Genomic DNA, 20,910 nt, shown 5'->3' on the forward strand with positions numbered 1-20,910 from the left:
CTTTTTCTAAAAAAAACCTAAACTCCCAAGAAATTTTTTTTAGAATTGTCAAGTCCTGCTAATGTGGGCGGCAGTGGTTACCCCTTACAGCGGCAATCCTGAGATGCTTTATTTCAGTCACCCCGAAATATCTCTGGTTCTTAACACGTTTTTTTTCCAATGCGGCATCTTTATGGCAGTGGCAAAACCACTGGCTATTGTTTGTATGTTGATGTTTTTTGTGGCGACCACAGGATATGGGTTTATGAGAGAGAAACTTAATATTTCAGATTGTATAGAAGTGAAAAGACAGTTTCTTTTTTTTTATCAGAGGTTGAGGAATTATGGTTATGTAGCTATAAATTTGGTTTTACATTCAGATTATGTTTACATAAGAGTTTGAAAGCTCCCTCTGCAGAGAGGTGGTTTGCTTACCAAAACAGCTCCATCCTATACTGTGGTTTGTTGGAGAGCATACCCCCAATTCTTATGACTAATCTTAATATTTTTTTTTTTTTACAAAAATAAAATTTTCATCGCTATGGGGGGGGGTGTTTGCTCCTGGACCACCTGCTTCTGGAGGAATCTCCTGATTTCTGAATTCTAAAACAGTGTTGGTATGTCTGTAAATATATTCTAAGGTTATGCATCAGTAGTGGTCAGCCTTTCCCTTTCTTGTATCAATTTTAAAAATGAAAATTATATAAAAATTGTTTTTTCGGGTTCGAAGACCGTCGTCTGTTTGAGTTAGTTCTCAACGTTTCCCCAACACTAATGGTTGGCATCATCAGGAGAATAGATAAACTGGATCAAAGTCAAGTTTTCCAGAGTCTCAGGTTGTATTTATGCACATAAGTGGCTTGAACTACACTATTGTTTTGCGATTGGTCAGTTGATTCTATGGCCGGCAGCGTATTGAAAACAGTTATGCTGGTAGAACCTGATTGGCTGAGAGGTGTGGAGTTATCTGATTGGCTGTTGTCGTCATTCTGTTGCTGGATCTTGAAGGGGAAGGTACTTGTTCTTCTGAGAGCTGGTGTCCAGGAAAATTATGTCTGCTACCCATGCTTAATTATTTCTTTTACAATTATTTTATTTAGAATTCAAGACATTTTGTGGGGGGGGGGGCATCATTGTCCCTTACTTTGACACAATCTTCCTAGAAATTTTAAAAAAATTATATTTTTTCATTTGAAAATTGCTTTCATGGACAGACCATAGAAATTACTTGAAATTTTGAACTACATCATTAATCCATAGTTGAAACTTGCCAATATGTGTTGGGTATTATGTGCCAGATTGGGATCTGAACATTAATAATTTAAAAACAAAAATTTTTATTATGCAAAATTATAAAACAGTGAATGTTAATCTAAATGAAATTTCTCTATCTTCAAGTATTTTTTTTATATTTTTTCCCTTGTTAACTTTTATGTGTCACTTTTAGCACCATGATGTGCCATTTTATTGTCTATGAATTTATAATTTTTTTTATTGTATTTTTTTCCCCAGCAGCCAAGTGCTAAACCAAAGAAGGGCAGAATGACTGAGCAAATGAAGTATTGCAATACTGTACTCAAAGAACTTTTTGCCAAGAAACATGCTGTAAGTATATTGAGAATATCGTATAGCTATTTTCATAATTAATATAAGTGCTATATATGCAGAAGATTATCATAATTTTTGGTTATGAAATGTAGAATCTTTAAATTGTAGTTTGTGGTGTGTTGATCACACAAGTTCTCATCTGAATGATTTGCAGTGAAACCTCTCATTAAGATGAATTCAAAGAATTGTCAAAAATATTCAGTACTAGCTGTAATCAATGGCTTCGTTCCCATGGATTTGATAATCTGAAAACTCTCCCTCAAGACCCTCCTTCAGGGGATAAATTTTGGAAAATCCCTTGGTGAATCTCTACATTATGAAATGAAGCTACTGACTAAAGTTCATATTTATAGCTTCAGTGGTTACAGTTCGGCGTGATGTCTCTATAACCTTTAGACACCCTATATATTACAACTGACTCAATAAAAATTATATTATAGTGCCCTGAAAATTAAAACTAGAAATTCATTAATATTTTCTTTGAGCACTCTTCTTTTTTTTTATTCATATTTTATTTTTTATATTCAAATTTAGGGATACGCGTGGCCTTTTTACAAGCCAGTTGATGCCCAGCTTCTGGGTCTAACAGATTATCATGAAGTTATCAAGCACCCAATGGATCTTGGTACAGTAAAGGTAAAAATATTACTAATACTGTCTGTTTGAATATACCAGGGCTTCCACTAGTCCTACTTTTTGATAAGATGTTCTACTTTTGTTCTTTTTTTACCAAGAATCCTATCTATAAAAATTTTTGTAGTCTGTTTTAATTGAGCAGCGAATCGACATATTGCCAAATAGTACAAATGTTATAAATTATAATTAATGATTCTCCCAAAGCAGAAATTGTATTGTTTTCAAGGTTATTTGGTGGGGGGCGTATGTGAACCATTTGGTTTATTAATTTTTCATTTGTTTAGTTTGAGGGTTCAACAAGTATAGTCAATAAAGACTTCCGTCTGGATGGAAAATTTTTTGTATTTATTTTTCATGGTCTTCGACAGTAACTAGCAGTCATCATTCAAAATTATGACAGACATTTTGTGTATAGGTGATACAACAATTTTCATTACAGAGCAGTTAGGCCTATTCTAGGTTTGGTGATTCTGATGTTACCCAATAGCATTTCATTGTCTTCTGTATTTTTAGGGCATGCAGAAGTATATATAGAATGTATTCAATACTCAGCAAAGAGCTGGAAATGAAAGTGCTTCATTTTTTAAAAATGATTACACTGGTATTAAACAGTAAAATGTAAACAAATCCCATTAAAAAAAAAAAATAATAAGGATGTCAAAGCAGTAAAACCATCCGGCTCACCTTGACTTATTTATATCAGAGCTTGCAATTTATACATTTTGCACTGTGCTTTTGAAAGTGGTCTCAAAAAAGCATCATTCTTAAAATTATTGTATGCCTTTTATAATTTGCTGTGCATTGTCGAAGAGAGTTGAGAGATTGGACTGTTCAAGACTTCAAAAAAAAATTATATTGTGAAGAGAGATGGATAAAAATTATCGGTGCTTGCTAGTGCACTGTTTTGGACAAAAATTGTTTAACAGTCATTTCTGTCATTTTGCTTTGACTTGAGTCAATCTTATAGGATACTGAAATAGTGATACGAAAAAAAAAATTAATGGGAATAAATTTTTTTAGTAAAAAAATTTTTTTTTTTGTTATGCTATGAGTATGTTGTATAAGAGGGCGTACCCTCCCCATCCTACTTTCTAGTCCTGCTTTTTTCTTAGTTTTTCTAATTTTTTGAGTGAGCCTTGATATACTTAGGAAGAGATGTTATTCAGTTGAATGGATTGTGATTGTCTTCATAGAAGTTATAATACGAATGATAAAGTCAATAATTATTGTGATGTGTATAACTTTTGCGAGTGATCATTCATAATTAAAGTAGAAATAAAATAATTTATCAAATTATTGATAAACCTGTTGATCATTACAGCAAAAAATGGACAATGTGGAGTACAAGTATCCGGAGGAGTTCGCTGGCGATGTTCGATTGATTTTTACAAATTGTTACAAGTACAATCCTCCCGATCATGAAGTTGTTGCAATGGCCAGAAAATTACAAGTAAATTATACTTCCCCCCCTTTTTTTTAAAAAAGTCATATTTTGACTGGAATACTGCATTTAATGCATAAACACCATGCTTAAAATAAAATAATTTTGAATGCATGTTTTTAGGATGTTTTCGAAATGCGTTATGCCAAAATGCCAGATGAGCCAATGGCAAGCGAGACCAGTCAAAATTCCCAGAATGAGAAGACTGAAGACTCCAGTCAGACCAGTGGTTCTAGCGAAGCCTCTTCCGAGTCTTCTGGTAGCGAGTCAGAAGACAGCGAAGAGGAAAGGGAGAAGAAACTGAAACTTCTTCAAGAGCAGGTATGTATTTTAGCATATAGTACAGTGGTTATCAAAGGCTCTGGGAACATTTATCAGTATCAAATTTCTATGGCTAAGCCTTTAGGCCTTTTTAATTCATTAATGGAATGCACAGATTTATTTCATTTTCCTGGATTTACCTCTTCCTGGGAAGTATACATGGAGCCATCAGGACTGTGCGGAGCACAGGTTGAGAACCGCTGGTATAGAGTGTATAAGCTGAAGGGAGAAACGTTGAGATCAACAACTTTCTTGTTCTTTTTGCAAAAATTGTAATAATGTATCTTTTATCAAATTTTATTGATACAAATTATTGATGAAACACCAGTTGCTGTTGAAATTAAATATTCATTCCTTCACTGATTTGGTTGGTTTTCAGCTAAAAAAGGTGACGGAGCAAATCAGTCTTCTAGCTGCAGAGACACGGAAGCGTGACAAGAAGAAAAAAAAGAAAAAGAAAAAAGAGAAGGAAGAACCCAAAGAAATTAAAGTTGAGGATTTGCCAATGGTGGAAGCAACAACTACCTTACCTCCTGTTCAGAGTCAGCCGAAAGCTCCGAAAGGGCAGAAGAGCAAAGGCCAACCGAAACCTTCCAGTCAAAACAACAAGGTGTCCAGTCAAAGCAAGAGGCAGAAAACGCCTAACAAATCCTCGAAGAAAAGCAAACCAGTTGTCCCAGCATTTGATAGTGAAGAAGAAGATGAAGCTAAGCCGATGTCTTATGATGAGAAGAGACAGCTCAGCCTGGACATCAACAAATTGCCAGGTTCGTGTTCAAAATTTCTATGAAAATTATATGATCAGGTTTACGAGCTGTTATGAAGCTAAGCTTTTGTTATATTTGATTCCAGTTTTACAAATCATTGATACAAACAGTTTGAGCATAATACAAATCATTGAAAACCTCTTTTTTTTTTTTTTTTTTTTTTTTTTTTTTTTTTTTTTTTTTTTTTTTTTTTTTTTTAAAGCCTGAAGTTTTTATCAAGTATTTTATGCATTGTCATTCACATAACATCTTTTTTACAATCAAGTTTCTTCAAGTATAATTCTTGATTTCCGTGATCGATTTTCATTGCAGGTGATAAACTTGGTCGTGTTGTTCACATTATTCAGTCTAGAGAGCCATCTCTCAGAGATTCTAATCCAGACGAAATAGAAATAGACTTTGAAACTCTAAAACCTTCTACATTGCGCGAATTAGAATCATACGTGGCATCTTGTTTAAGGAAGAAGCCTCGTAAACCCTACAGTGAGTATTTTCTATTTTATGTTGTACCCAAATACAAACTCAAAGGCCACAACAGCCAAATACAGCAACCCAATAAAAAAAACATAGCCAAGAAAAAATAAGTAATACTATACAATTCACTACCATAAAAATAAGTTATGGTTGTCTTGATTCTGAGTGTGGATAGCTTCTTGATTTATCCCAATATATTGTACTTTTTTAAATGTGTCAATTGTGTTAGAATTTACGACCCCCAGAGGTAAGCAATTTATTGACAACCCTATTACAGAAAAACTGCCTGCGGCACCACAACCTGGAATTGTTTCTTACTAAATGATACTGGTATCCTCTTGCCCAAGCAGTTGATTGACTGTATATTAATAACTCTTGGTTCATCCTATTGAAAATTTTGAACACTTCGTTCATATCCTCCCAGACACTTGTATTCCTCCAATGTAAACATATATTCGAGAACATCTTTCTTCGTAGCTCAAGCCTTGTGTCTCAGGAACATGCAGAGTATTCAAACTATGTGTTTATTTATTTTGATTGATTTTCTATAAACATGTAGTTTGTTTTTATCTGAATTTTTAGTATGACATTCTTAAATACTTCATATTTATTGATATATATAAGGAATTTAGAATCGAATCATCATCTAATCTTGATGTGCCTATATCGGGTGCATGTGACTTTTTGGAAGCACGTACATGCCAACCTGGGAACCAAGCCTCTCCATAGTAGCAATGTTGATCGCAGAGGAAAGTTACCCCCAGGAAAAAGCATTATACAGAAATTTTTTTTTTTTTTTTTTTTTTGTGAAAAAAATTCAAAGAAGTCGAACAAAAGTTTTTTTTAAAAAAAACTAGACTTCTGTAATTTTTCACGATTCGCCATAGTTCTGTATTCTATGGTAGAAATAAACTGAAGATCCAAAAAAACTGGTACAGGCATGCGTATGCAAATAAAGAGATATGGGACCAATCAGAGTATGACGCTGCGGTCGGCAACGCCTATATAATAAGTGTCTGGCATAGTTGTTAGATCGGTTACTGCTGCTACAATGGCAGGCTATCGAGATTTAAGTGAGTTTGAACGTGGTGTTATAGTCGGCGCACGAGAGATGGGACATAGCATCTCCAAGGTAGCGATGAAATTTGGATTTTCACGTACGAACATTTCACAAGTATACCGTGAATATCGGGAATCCGGTAAAAAATTAAATCTATGACATCGCTGCGGCCGGAAAAAGATCATGCAAGAACGGGGCCAACGACGACTGACGAGGATCATTAAATGTGACAGACATGCAACCCTTCCGCAAATTGCTGCAGATTTCAATGCTGGACCACCAACAAGTGTCAGCGTGCGAACCATTTAATGAAACATCATCGATATGGGCTTTCGGAACCAAAAGCCCACTCGTGTACCCTTGATGACTGCACAACACAAAGCTTTACGCCTCGCCTGGGCCCGACAACACTGACATTGGACTGTTGAGGACTGGAAACACGTTGCCTGGTCTGACGAGTCTCGGTTCCAATTGCTTCGAGCTGATGGACGTGTACGGGTATGGAGACAACCTCATGAATCCATGGACCCTACATATCAACAGGGGACTGTTCAAGCTGGTGGAGGCTCTGTGATGGTATGGGGCATGTGCAGTTGGCATGATATGGGACCCCTGATACGTCTAGATACTACTCTGACAGGTACGTAAGCATCCTGTCTGATCACCTGCACCCATTCATGTTCATTGTGCATTCCGACTTGGACAATGCGACACCCCACACGTCCAGAATTGCTACAAAGTGGCTCCAGGAACACTCTTCTGACTTTAACACTTCCGCTGGCCACCTAAATCCCCAGACATGAAGAAGATTATTGAACATATCTGGGATGCCTTGCAACGTGCTGTTCAGAAGAGATCTCCACCCCCTCTTACTCCTACGGATTTATGGACAGCCCTGCAGGATTTCATGGTGTCAATTACCTCAAGCACTACTTCAGACATTAGTCGAGCCCATGCCACGTCATGTTGCGGCACTTCTGCGTGCTCGCAGGGCCATACACGATATTAGGCAGGTGTACCAGTTTTTTGGCTCTTCACTGTACTTAGTAGTTGGCAAGTATTGAAGTGCAGTGGGTGCATGTGTTAAAATTTGTCATCCAAAACTACAGTTTTGTCAACTGTAATGCAAAACACAATTTAATTTGTTTGTGTTAAAATTTTGAAATAAATTTTATTTTTCCCTACAGTTAAGCAGTGATACTTTCCGATAAGATGAATTGTTCCAGAATCGCTTTCATTGGCTGAAATCTTCTTATCCAAAATGTGATTTCCCACAGGTTTCTATGGAAGATCGTTTTTGATTCATTCCAGGTTCTGTCCAAAATAAAGTTTTTGAAGCCCTGAATAACGCTACAAAAAAAAAAAGACAAAAGCTTACTGAAGGCTAAAATGAACAGCTTCAAAATTAGATTGAGAATCTAAAATTGAAGATCTTTTTCTTTTTGATATATAACTATATTAGTGATTTTCACTAATATATGCACACAACCAACTTCAGTTTTTGTCTATTAAAGCTGGTTCGACACAGCCCAGTCGTGTTCATAGGGGTCCCCATGCATTTATAAAAGATATGGTCCTAGAATGACCAGACTGTTCAGTTTGATGCTCAGCATCTTGCATTGAAAGAAAGTGCTCTAAAAACATAGGCTCTTTCTTTTCAATGCATTCATGAGTCAATTGTTGTAAATTTACGACAATTGTCTACAAGAAAATGATCTTCATTCACAATTTTAGTAAAGATTACAAATTCACCATAAGCTTCATTGACAAAATGGGGTAATCGTATAAAACAGTGGCCAAAGATACAGGGATCGCCCAAACCATGGTGTAAGTTTGGGTAAGATGTCAAATTCGACAAACCACTTTCTTGTGCTTCGCAATCTTCTGGAACCTTTCTGCCTTAAATATTTGTCTATTTTGTCTGAAATATATTGAGTATTCTTGCATACTGTAGTTTCGAACCGGCCAGGATGTTCCGATTGTTTTCCTCATTGATTTTTCAATATTAAGGTTTTATATTAGAAAATATAAATCAAAAAGAGGACTTGGGCTTAAAGTTTTATTCTAATATTTGAAAAATGTTTATATTAGTTTTAACTATTATAAACTTTTCCCCAGCTGCTCGGAGCAAAGCGGCAGGAAAGACAAAGGAGGAACAAGTTCGTGAGAAGAAACAGGAAATAGAGAAGAGACTTCAAGATGTTAGTGCTCATCTTGGAGCTCCACAAGCAAAGAAAACTATCAAAAAGGGTAAGTGTTATAGCTATGTTGATTTTTCTGAAAACATACTGCATGAATTTTTTGTTAAATTTTGATATAGCGACATTCTACAGACTAACTAAAAATGTATCTTTTTAGTTATTTATTGTTATAATGAGAGCCATTGTCATCCTATACCGAGATATCTAAGCTGTTGGCATCTCTTCCAAATTGGCCTTGTTCATTCTATTAGAAAATGCATCAGTTGGCTGCATAAAATTACATTTTATAACATTTAATTATAAAGCTGTTTCACCCTGTTAAGAAGTTTACCAAACCACAATTTTTGTCTTACATAGAAAACAGCATCTGTAGTGATTTCACATTTGGCGATGCAAAATACAAATACAACGCCGCAACAGCAGGCAAATTACCCAACGAGGTGGCTGACTTAAGAACATCATGGATCCCCCCGAGCCATTTTTTGGAGGCCCTACCTACTACTACCCCCCCCCCCCCCCCGCGCGGAACCCCCCAACAAATCGGTACATGCGGGAATGTGCGTGTACGTATAGTGCAACATGACATGAAGTTTTGTTGTTTCTGTGTAATGCTTGTTATGTGTAGTGCTGCCATCTGCCACTAGTTTTTCTAACAGGTGGCTTTTTGAAGGGTTTTATGGAACCACTGCGCTAGGATTATTTTGATCAACACAAATTCCAGTCTATATTTTTCTCGGCACCGTGTTTTGTGTATACAATATACTTTTATCAGTGAAGAAAACAAGAGAAGAGTCGGTGCGGGTCTCGGAGATGCCACTGTACTCTAATTTACCTGGGTCCATAAAACTCAGGTTATTCATCAAATCTGGGTCCTTTTTGAGTGAAAGTAGGTTCCCTCAAAAAAAAGTATGCCCCGCCATCATTCACTGGTGTACTTGTGTGTGAACCAAATAATTAATTTCTAAAAACATGTTTAATTCAAAGGTTGATTGGAAAAAAAGATTAATTTACCAGCTTAAAATAACTAGGTTCATTCATTGTCTATTACAAGAAAATGTGTCCCATGGTGAACCATGGAAATTTTATGCGTTCTTTTCCAAAATTCTGGGAATTTTATGCGCTATAGTGCTCCAACATCTCTGCCTTTTTTTTTTTTTCTGCGTGTAACCCTTTCAAGGGGGGTCCCATTATGGCCCTTATTACAGTGGAACCTATCCAACGCACACCTCCCTTTAGTGGGCACTTTTGAAATCTATAGAACAAGTCTTCAACACAGTTTGCCATATAGTAAGACACTCTGCGTTAGCAGGCAAAATTCTCAGCTCCGTGGTATCCATTATCAAGAGGTTCTAATGCAACCAGAACATTTTTGTGTAATCTGAATAGTCCTGTTTTATTGAAGAGCTCAAACTGTAAAAATTTACGAGAGTGACTCTCGAAGAAAATATACGTTAAATATATAAGAAAGTTCTGTATTTTTTTTCCCTTGTACATTAATATTTGGCTTGATTTTGCTGCATTTCTAGATCCAGAGAGCACAAACACTGAAGTTGGTGGAGCTCCTAGTCGTCTAAGTGCCAGCAGCAGTAGTAGCAGCGGCAGTGACAGTAGCACTACCAGCAGTTCCAGCAGCTCTTCAGACAGCAGCGACTCTGAATGAATGGAAATGAAAGGTTTTTCTTGAAGATTCACGTGTGTGTGTGTTTCTTGCTCTTTCTCTCCCTCTGTACCACTCAACTTAATTGCGTGTGTGTGTACAGAGCTTGTTGTTGCTGTTAATACCGTAACTGTTGTGTTTCGCACAGTTATTATATGGACAGCGCTAAAGCTGTTGTGGACGAGCTTTGTCCGCGCACGTTATTTGCAGGGAACATGTTGTATCAAATCCTCGATGTTTGATGTTTGTTTACCCCTTTATCATTACTTTTTCATCGTAAATTCGCATGGGACTAGATTTTACAGTTACGAGATCTTTGTATCTGGATTTGACATTGCCATTAATTTCTTATCAATTTTTTTTTCATATTTATTTATGTATGTAAAGTTAAAGTTTGCACTCTGGGTTTATTTAGTATTCAGTTAAGAATTACCTTGTTGAGAACCTGGGTGGAAACGGTAGATTTCATTTTCTCTGTAAATATTACTCATTGTTGATGTGACCCTTTACCAGTTTGTTCACCATCACTGTATTTACGTGTCCCTCATCAGAACTTTTTTATTTGCCTGCAAAGTGTGCAGTGTCACTGTCACTACCAGTTGAGGAATCGTCAGAAGTTTTTTTCTGTTTTGTACATCCAGTGTAATATGGTCATGTAATACAAAGATGATTCATGCCAAAAATCAGAATCTTTCTGTATAATTATACAGACCACAAAAAATATTCAGAAAATTTTTTCTCTGGCATGCAAATAAAAATCCATACGAAATGTGTTTTGAGAAAAATCACTAATTTTCGGTTTCTGGGTTCAGAATAGTCGACGAGTCATGCATGTTTGGTGCCTTTTTATTCCTCACTAATGAATATTACATTTCAATCAATTGTTGCCTCATTTGAAACTAACATAAAGCTTTGATACTCGGGTAACCAATTGATCACTTGGCATGAATAAAATTGCCAATTACTGACTATATGCTATATCCTGAACCTCAGCATAATTGAATATATTAATCTAATCTGTGTTTGGATTGTATTTATTGATTTGAATTTCTTTTTAAACAATGATTTTTGTGTTCACTTAAATCTGGAAATTTTTCGAATATCGTCATTGTCAAATAATAGATTCATTCATCTTCTGTAGTTTATATTTATTGAATTCAGTAAAGTTGAAATACTGGTGTTAGTAACATTTCATATGAATTTGTATGAGAAAGAAAATAGATGAACCTGCTTAAATTATAGGGTTTTAGGAAGAAAAAAACAAGTTCATTGGGGTCAATTACTTGTCGAATTAGCTGAGTCTGAAATACAGTTGGCTTCATCATCAGCTATGAAATCTAGAAGCTTCTAAAAGCGCTATGCTTTTAGAAGCTTCTAGGTCCAGACTGGCGTGTGACCACTAGTAGCTGTTTCTTGTTGGTCGATTTGTCTTTCATTGCCATCAAAGGGTTAAAAAAAATTTTGAGATTAATTCGTTTCTCTAACAAATGTGTTTGGCGAGACTGTATAGATTTGTTGAAATATTTGCATTTTAAGAAGGGGAAAAGTAAAAATTTGTTAAGCAAAGCAGGTAATTTTCTAAATGTTTTTTGTCCTAGCGTAACGTAAAAGCTGTTGGAAATGGTTTAAAATTTTTATGGGAAGAAAAATATGGAACGTTTTTCAATCGTCCTTTGGTTTCCGGTTTTATTTTTATTTTCCAACTTGCTGTTACATTACACTGCATTGTATATTATCATTATCATGTGGATGGGGGGAAAATTGTACATTACCTTAGATCAAAATTTGGACTTTGTAAAATATTATAGGGTCTTCATCATATATAAATGCATATACATGTATAAATAAATGAAATCTATATACACAGTGCACATATATATATATAATTTTTGTTTTTCTTCCTTTTGCCATTCTGCAACATGTATAAAGTAGTTTACGTATATTTATATCCAGCGTTTTATTTTTTTTTCTCTGAACATATTTATTCATTTTAAAACCACATGTGTTTGCAAAATCTCGTCAGTGTCTTCCGTGTTTCAGCTGTTTTTTCTCTGTACTAATGTATCTGGAAAGCAATGAAAACTATTGCGTATGAATTCATCGATAGCCAAAATATTTTGAAAACATTTTTATTCCAGTATTGATTATTTGTGTATGAATTTGAGTTTTGTAGTTAAATTTGTGTGTGAAGGTGATTTTTCTAATCCATTTTCGTTAATAATTGATTTGTAATTCTTAGTATGCCTTAATGAAATTAGAATGCAAAATTTGTAAAAATGTTTTTCTTCCCTTTAATTTTGATTTCTTTAAGTACTTTTTTCCTTTTTTATTCACTTTTCGTAAGACAATTTTATATTAAATGGTAAATTTATGAAACACCCATGAAAAGACCCATGCTGCTTGGCTGGACTGTTGGCGCCAGCTCTTTGCAGCATTATAAACTTATTAGGGAGAATATAATTTTGGCAAAATAGGATTAAGCACTCAAACCCTTCATGCAAGTCAGCTAAGCAAAACAAAGTACCTCAACCATAAAATTTTATTGTAAAATTAAATTTGAAAATTAGTTATACCATCTGCATCAAATTATTTATTCGGTACACACTTGTAATTTAATCAGGGTTTGCTGTGTGTAAGAGTTCTTATATGGTGGTTCTAGGTGTTTGATATTATTATTATTTTTTTTTTTTTTTTTTTTTTTTTTTTTTTTTTTTTTTGTGGGCACCAAAAACTTATTTTCTGAAAAAATAGATATGAGTAGAATCACACGTATTCTTTCTTATTATTGAGTAAAGTGGGGGAGTGTCAATGAATGTCCTCGGATTTTCTCCCTGTGGTTTCAAAATAAGTGTCTTTGTGAGATATGACTGTTTCTCGTATTTGTGGCTGGAATTTTGTTAGCTTTATGCTCTGATAACTGCACATTTTGTCAATATTGATAGCTATATATTGATGCAATAGCTGCCATTGAGAGTTTGAAATGAGTGCTACCAAAGATTTAAAACGCAATTAGATGTTGATCAATACAATTATAGATGCCATGGAGAATTTGAAATGAGTGCTGCCAGGCTTATAAGATTTGAAGCATGTCTCACGGCTTAGAATTATATTAATTGAGGGATTGTTTCTCAATTTCATCATTGACTTTGTCTTTTTACAAATGAGTTTTTAATCTTGTTTACGGAAGTTGAAATTACTTTCAGTTTTATGTTCATGTAAGCTATGAATTTCTTTCAATGAACAATACACTTGTATTTAAATGTGCATTGATTTCTTTTTTTTTCCCAATGTGTAACGTGCATTTTTGGCCCCCACCCCGAATTCAGTATCACTTCTAATTAGACTACGGATCTTTTAACTTATGTAACTGAAATGTTTAAGCAATGCACTCTCCTTATTATGCTGTTAGTGAATTCCGAAATGGCAAATCTAAATAATATTCAAGTAAAAATATTTTTTCATTGTTATAATTGTGAAGACACTGATTATTCTGTGATATAATTGTATAAGAAAATGAACATTTCTCAACTTCCATTTATATTGAAACTTTTTCCCCTGCTGCTATCATTTGACGAACAATTTATACCTTTTCAGGATATTAGGCTGATGTAGTGGAAATGCTTCTCACTCATGTGAATGAAATGTTAAAGAAAAACTTCCGATCATGTCTGCCTAATATCTCAGAAGTCATGAGACTTGTTTATCAATTATATTAATGAGTTGCTCTATTTTTTTCGTAATGTAGTTTTGTTATTTTTCTTATACAATTTGCTTTGCTTTTTCTATATTCTTGTCAGTTTGAACTGGAATAGAGTTAATAACTGTTATAGAGTTAAAAAAAAACTTTCAAATCACACTGGGTTGTATAGAGAAAACAAAATGTGAATATTTTACTTCTGAATAACACATTCCTTTGAAAATATTGATTGTATATGAAATGAACAAATTATCTGGAATCGCATTTAATTTCTGTTAGTGACATGAAGGCACACATTGATTTTTTTATTTTTTTTTAAATTGGAATTTTCCCAGTGTCACTACCCAAAACCTCTAGCTGTTGTTCAGCCTGTTACTGAATATTATGTTTAGGTTATTGTTGCCATCTGCATCTATCTAGAAAGAAGCTGGCATATGTGTGTTGTTGTTGAAACTTCAGAGTTTCAAAATCTGCCACCTACTTGTGTCCCCTTTTTCATCAACGTAGTGTTCAAAACAGAACATTTAGTAGTATTTAGGGAATTTTTTTGTGTGTGCCGAGTCATGCCTTTCTGGAGTATACACTGAATTTCCCAAGGGAAAATTCAGTGTATACTCCATAAAGGCATAACTCGCAAGTTTGATACATGCTGGATTGCAACGAAACCCAGCATCTCCTATTTATAACTGCTGTTACCAACATTATTGGTGGATGATGTGCTGATCAATGAACATAGTTGGTGTGGTATTGCTATTCTGCTGCATCATAGCCCAGAAAATAACATCAGGCAGCCATGGTGATGCACTCAGCGAACAATAACGTCAGAAAGTTGGCCCTTTGTGTATCTCACTATTGATTTCATTTCACTTATAATGAGTTTTAAATGTCCCTGCCAGTGTAATTATCTGTATTAAGTAACCTGTTTCACGAAATTGGCTTTCTGTTTACTTTTATTAGCATTGGAGCATAGGTTGTGTTATGTCTTTAGACGTTCTCGTGTGCAGATGATTTTGTCATGTATAATTTAAAATAGAAAATATTTGACTTTGGCCAAGACTATGGCTTTAGATAGTAAAGATGATGCATGCTTTAGAAAATTTTGGTTTTTTGTTATTTTTAATTGAAAATTACTTACGTGGCTGAACAATATCAGTTTGTATATTTCAGGGATTATATTTGCGTAAATTTTTTTTTATGCATTTGGAAGATAATGCAGCACGTTCATTAAAAACATTTATACAAAAATTCTCAGTGTACAGATGAGCTATTTACCACACGGTTTGGGGGGGGGGGGAAACAGAAGTTGTACATAAAATTCATATGAAATCTGACATTCGCACCCTTCCAATTTCTTTTTTTTACATTATTATGCTGAGTATTTTATAAGGATATCAATAATTTTTGCAGATTAGTAATCAACCTTTTGTAAACTTTTTGTCTAGTCTTTCGGATTATTTAGGCCAGTTTGTTTCAGATTATTATTCAAGCGAAAACAACTCTTGACATTTAGTAATGAAGTTGCGTCGACTAATCTTTGAATATGCACATATCTTCACACAAGTCATGGGAATATAGGTGGCTCTTCAACTCTGGTTATTATTCAATGTTGTATTGTCTTGTCTGTAATGTATTGAAGGCATTGAATCATTATGATGTACTTTCGACTAATTTTCATAATTTTGCCCTCTTTATCTCAAACTAATTTTCAGAATTACAAAATTTTGCAAACATTTACAAAATTCCTATCACACATAAAGTATTGTTAACCATGTCCAAAGTCATTGGCCGGTTTGCAAAGCGACTTGATTACTGATGTTGGCTGTACACATGTGCACGATGACTTCTCAAAGTTTGGTTTTTGGTTATGAAAAAAATCAACAGTCAGGTATAGTAAGCGTTTAAATTTCACATATATAACTATATTGGGGAAATATAGTTTAGTTCAACTGTATATCATTGCATTTATCTGTGTATTTTATCCCTTGGTTACTATATAAGGCTGGGATTACACTATAAAAGTTTGATAAAAGTACTTTTATAAAAATTGAAAAATGCAACCAATAAGAGCATTGGTAACATTTTTATAAATGAAATTTTATGAAACGAGGACTTTTTTCCTAAACGAGAGTAACATCAGACCTACCTCTTTGGCTGTCCCGGCTTTCTAAAGTACCGTTTTATTTTCACAAAAATTGGAACAACTGGCTTAAGACCTGTCCAAGTTATTTGTGTGGCTTACGACAATATGATGGCTATATGTATGCATCATTTACTGTTTGAACGTTTTTGATAAGTAGGGAATCTTATTAGCTGTTAGTTTTCACACCCCACCATTATCCTGTTTTGTGAGATTTGTGTTCATCTTGGTTCAAATGCCTTCTCATTCGAATCATTGTTTCTGACAATGTGATTGTTATCTATGGCAAGCACCTGCTTGATTCTTTCGTGAATGTGACTTCCAAACTGTGGAGAAAAATATCAACTTCAAATCTGTAGTTTGTGGTCGCAAATGTGTCAATGAAATACTGTTGTAATCCGTATATATAAATAATGATGCATTTTCAATGTTTAGTTTTACTCTACTAAGTTGATTTTTTTTTTCATTTTACTTTTTGTAGTGTGTTTAATGTGTTACAAGCAAGGAGAAAAAACATTTTGTCATCGTTGTGTCTGTGTGCACTTTGAAGCAGTTATTTAAATAAAATGAAAATATATTCTCAATATATGATACAACCACATTTTCTGTTATAAAGTAGATATGTTGTTTGGGTTTGTTTGGGAGAAGGGGGTTGTAGAGAGAATATGCCAGAGTGGAAACGGAATGACAGCGATTGTGTAAAATCGGAGAATTTTGTAACCAAATTTACATTTGATTTTCCTTTTTTGTAGATAGTCGTGTGCTTTTTTTATGTATAGAATATGTGCGGTATCTCTTCAATTTTTTTTTTCTTTTTTTGTGTTGTACAGTAATTGTGCATTGTTTTGTATTTAAAAAAGGAAAAAAGAAAAATCTTTTTTGCTTAGCTGTATAGTTGTCGTTGTGTTCAGTCATTTGTCCACATTAAATGAATGAGAAATTGCACTGTGTTATAATGAATTCGTCTTTTTATTGTTTCGCTGGATGTGTTTTTGCACTAGTGTTTCACGCAAGTTTAAATCATGGTTTCAAATTCACAAATTGCGTAATTTATTATGCTATTTTATTGTTTATACTGAACAGGGTAAGTTGATGTCGGCTGTGTTTCCAACCCAAGGGAGGATATTGATAAGATATTTTCCCTAACGAACTCGAGGCGACCACAGATAGACAGCGCCTTCACTCCCAACCCATCTCACTAATGGCAGTAAATTGCACTAGAGCAATATGGCCAGAATTGGTGTTTGGTGAAGTAGTAGCTGTGTTTCCAAGCCTTGTGTTTTTCGATAATGCATTCCAGAACAATAACTCTGATTTTTGTGTGGTGGTGGGTGAACATGTTAAGTCTTCCCTCACCTGATATTTTCACCCTGAAATTTGCCTTACAATGCAGTAAAACTATCTGGTTCACCTTGCCTTATTTACATCGGATCTTGTAATCTACACATTTTGCACTGTGCTTTTGAAAGTGGTCTCGAAGGAGCGGCATTCTTAAAAAATGTACGTCTTCAAAATTTGCTGTGCATTGTTGAAGAGAGTTGACAAGCTCCGCACTTTGGAAGACTCCAAAAAAGAATGTAATATAATTATATGAGGAGAGACAGCAAAGAATTATCTGTGGTTGCTAGTGCACTGTTTTGGCCAAAAATTGGTTTTGTAGCCAAGTCATTTATCATTTTGCTTTGGCTTCAGTCAATCTTATAGGAAACTGAAATAGTGCTTTGAAAAAAAAGTTAATTCAAAATTTAAAAAATTGTTTTTTGCAAAAAAAAAATTTTTTTTTTAGGGATTTTTTTCCATTATGCTATGATTATGTTGTCTAAGGGGGGTACCCTGCCCCTTCCTACTTTTCAGCCCTGTGTTTTCCTACTTTTTCTCATTTTTTGAGTGGGAGCCCTAAATTTGGTAGGTGAATAAAAAAGGTCTACAAGGGTCCGCCATAAAAATTATATGCAAAAAAAAAAAAAAAGGCTAGAGTCAAACAGGGCTCCGCGAGTCAAAAAAGTAAAAAAAAAACCGCTGCTTTTTATAGCATAATCCCAGCCTAAGGAGGGTTGAAGATTTTAGAAAGGGAAATTCCCTCTTTTGAAGTTCTCGTGCTAAATATAAAGTTCTACAAAATATGCCCTCTAAAATTCACGAATTAACAAAATAATGTTGGGCATTTAAAGCAGGAAAAATTCAAAAAGGCATTTTTACAACAAAAAAGCCATTTATGGCCGTTAGTAATTTTTCTCGTTGGCTTTGTTTTTCATGTCTTTTAATACATTTTGAATGTTCTTGATGCACACAAATTTATAGACATGGCGTACTTGTCGCGGTGAAAGCATTTCAGAAAAAATAATACTGTTTATCCAATTTTTCTGCCAATTTGCCATGCTCGCGAGATTGTGTTTTCGCACCCATACACTAATTGTAAAGTGCAATCCCCCGTTTTTTTTAACCCTTTGCGGTCTTGTGTCGAGGGGGAATCGATATCGGGAAAAACGGTACTTCCCATTGTTATGACTTCCGATTATAGGAAGGGCGCCCGCCCCGTAAATTTTTCTTGGCAAAACTAATGAGATTGGAAAAGCGCGAAAGCTAGCGTTCAGGGACCTTCCAGTAACCGTGATTGCGGGGAAGGGCGACGCCATAAAGCAGTCTCTCGGGCCGAGATTATATAAAAGTGACTAATAAAACTTTTAACTAATAACCTTTTTTCGCCTGTGCCCGCCCTCCCCCGTGTTATCCACAGCTTTCCCCCATCAAATAACTCCTTCCAGTTATTCAATTGATTTTTTGAGTAATGTCGACCCTGATTCAGTGAAGGTTCCCGTCGGAGGTTCTACGCAGTGTGTCGCTTAAATACCGTGGACCCTCGGGCAAAATGATGTTTTGGGACTCTGTACTTGACTGAAGAGCAACAACTTACGTGAGTAAAGCTACTACTAAACCAGACGTGCACCTCGTCCATATTCCTCTGCGGAACTTCTAACGAATCGGTACATGTTGGAATATGTGTGTTTGTATAGTGAACCTTCCGTGAAGTTTGTTTCTGTGCAGTGCTGCCATCTGCAATCAATTTTATTAATCAGTTTTTTCTGAAGTAGTGAGTGAAGTGTAATGAATGAACAATCGTAATGTTGTGTACAGGGCCGGTCTTAGACCTAGTTGCGCCCCTCCCTCCCAAGGTCGGAGGAGGCAATTTTTGCTAGTCATTACTGTCCCGTAAAATGCAGGACATATTCATTCTACCATATTATCAGACGCGGTGATCGCCACCCCCCCCCTCTTGGTACTCATCACAAAGGATCTATCTTCTTCATACTTATTATTTTAATTGAATTTTATGGTAAAATAAGTATAGTTTCACGCGTAAGGGTTAAACTGATTATAAAAGTGGTTAAATGAAAGTGATATTTTCGTATGATTACTTTCATATTTATAAAACTCACGTGAACTTGATTTAAAATTATCCCTTTCATGCCCAGTACTAAGAAACGGAAGGGGCAGGCAAGCACCGGGCTCTTCAACTTGGGCGGTGACCCGAGCGGAATGGGAGGGGGGGGGCACTTGTAACTCCTTTTTCTGAGCATAACCATTTCAAGAAAAGTCTATCCCCGAGAAAACACGCTACGAACCTGGGGGAAGGGGCAGGGCCATCTTAAGAGCATCATGAGCCTCCTAGCCAAGTGGTTTTTCTGAGGCCCTGCCTAGTAAATTCTAGATAATTTTAACTAGATCTCATTTTCGTGAGGATCCCTCTACTTTTGAGGCGCCCGGGTGAGTCCATGCGTTGAAACGGCACTGAGAAGGGGTTATTTCTCTCTCTAGATTTTTTTTCTAACCTCAATTTCAACGATAACGCGCAAATTCTCTTCCACCTAGTACCTTACCAAGGTGTAAAACAATGCCGCGAAGCATATTTTAGGGACAGCGATCCCGATGGAATAAAGCAATATATATTTTACACCTCACTTTTTTTTAGTTTAAAAAACAGAAAGGGGGGTCCGTGATTGTAGAATCTGGTTTACAAAGCTGTTTAAAGAACTCAAATTGAAATTCCAACATACGTTCCTCATTAGTTTCTTGAAAGCAAAAAGATGTCCTTTCAAAATCCCATTGTGGTCACACCTTACCAGAGATACTGTCTAGGAGCCTCATAGGAAGCTTTACGGTTACTCACCGGGTATCTGGAACAAGATCCATTAAACTCCGAAAAGATGTTCAGTTGTGTATGTACGGTTTGTTACAATTTTCAAGTCCACACACACGTTGCACTTAGGGGCGGTTCGAGACAAAATCTCTACCCGAGCGGGACCTTTTTATGTCCCTACTTCACCAAACACCAACTCTGGCCATATCGCTATATTGAAATTTACTGCCATTAGTGAGATGAGCTGGAAGCGAAGGCGCTGTCTATCAGTGGTCGCCTCGAGTTCGTTAGGGAAAATATCTTTTCGATATGCTCCCTTGGGTTCGAACCCGGGACCCTGACAACAACCTTCACGATGGTAGACGAGCATCATGCCACTCGGGCACTCCTTTTTATCAATAAAAAGGATCAGGGTATCGATGAGATTTTTAATAAATTCGCAGAAGCTGGGAGGGGGATAGTCGGGAATCATAGCGAAAGGGGGACGCTCCAGACAAATTTGAATATGATTGCAGCATAGGCTAAAAAATGGAGCACAGATTTTAGAGTTGACAAGTGCATGATCGTTAATTTTGGTTTGAGTAGAATGATGGCATCAATCGTGATCAGGGTTTTTATGTCCCTGACTTCCCCTAATTAAAAAAACTTGTTTCAATCTTTTCGTTTTGATGCGTTCAAAGGAACAGCGATATTTTCTGTCATAACATATCATGTCGAATTTTTTTCTGCCCTTTTACCTTGGGTTTCGCGCTCCTCCTAGAGCGGGTAGAAATCATTTTCCCATTTTTCGCCCT

General features: G+C 35.6%; 1 protein-coding gene across 3 annotated transcripts in view; it reads left to right on the forward strand.

Annotated features, from left to right (window-relative positions):
- The window catches only part of fs(1)h (female sterile (1) homeotic), a 44,387-nt gene extending 34,122 nt beyond the window's left edge, over positions 1-10,265 (forward strand). For 2 of the 3 annotated variants that reach the window (XM_089234202.1, XM_089234200.1), the window contains 8 exons: positions 1,492-1,584; positions 2,122-2,223; positions 3,545-3,673; positions 3,788-3,985; positions 4,365-4,752; positions 5,065-5,235; positions 8,405-8,536; positions 10,014-10,265. In XM_089234202.1, the coding sequence (XP_089090328.1) occupies positions 1,492-1,584; positions 2,122-2,223; positions 3,545-3,673; positions 3,788-3,985; positions 4,365-4,752; positions 5,065-5,235; positions 8,405-8,536; positions 10,014-10,147 (1,347 nt within the window). In that variant the 3' untranslated portion in view covers positions 10,148-10,265. The remainder of the gene's footprint in view (positions 1-1,491; positions 1,585-2,121; positions 2,224-3,544; positions 3,674-3,787; positions 3,986-4,364; positions 4,753-5,064; positions 5,236-8,404; positions 8,537-10,013) is intronic. The other variant, XM_089234203.1, reaches the window with a different exon arrangement.
- Positions 10,266-20,910: the final 10,645 nt, after the last annotated feature.

The sequence above is a fragment of the Pholcus phalangioides genome, unplaced genomic scaffold, assembly GCF_987345545.1.
Source record: "Pholcus phalangioides strain wild (caught in Gottingen) unplaced genomic scaffold, Ppha-v1.0 ptg000008l_1, whole genome shotgun sequence".
Lineage (NCBI taxonomy): Eukaryota > Metazoa > Arthropoda > Arachnida > Araneae > Pholcidae > Pholcus > Pholcus phalangioides.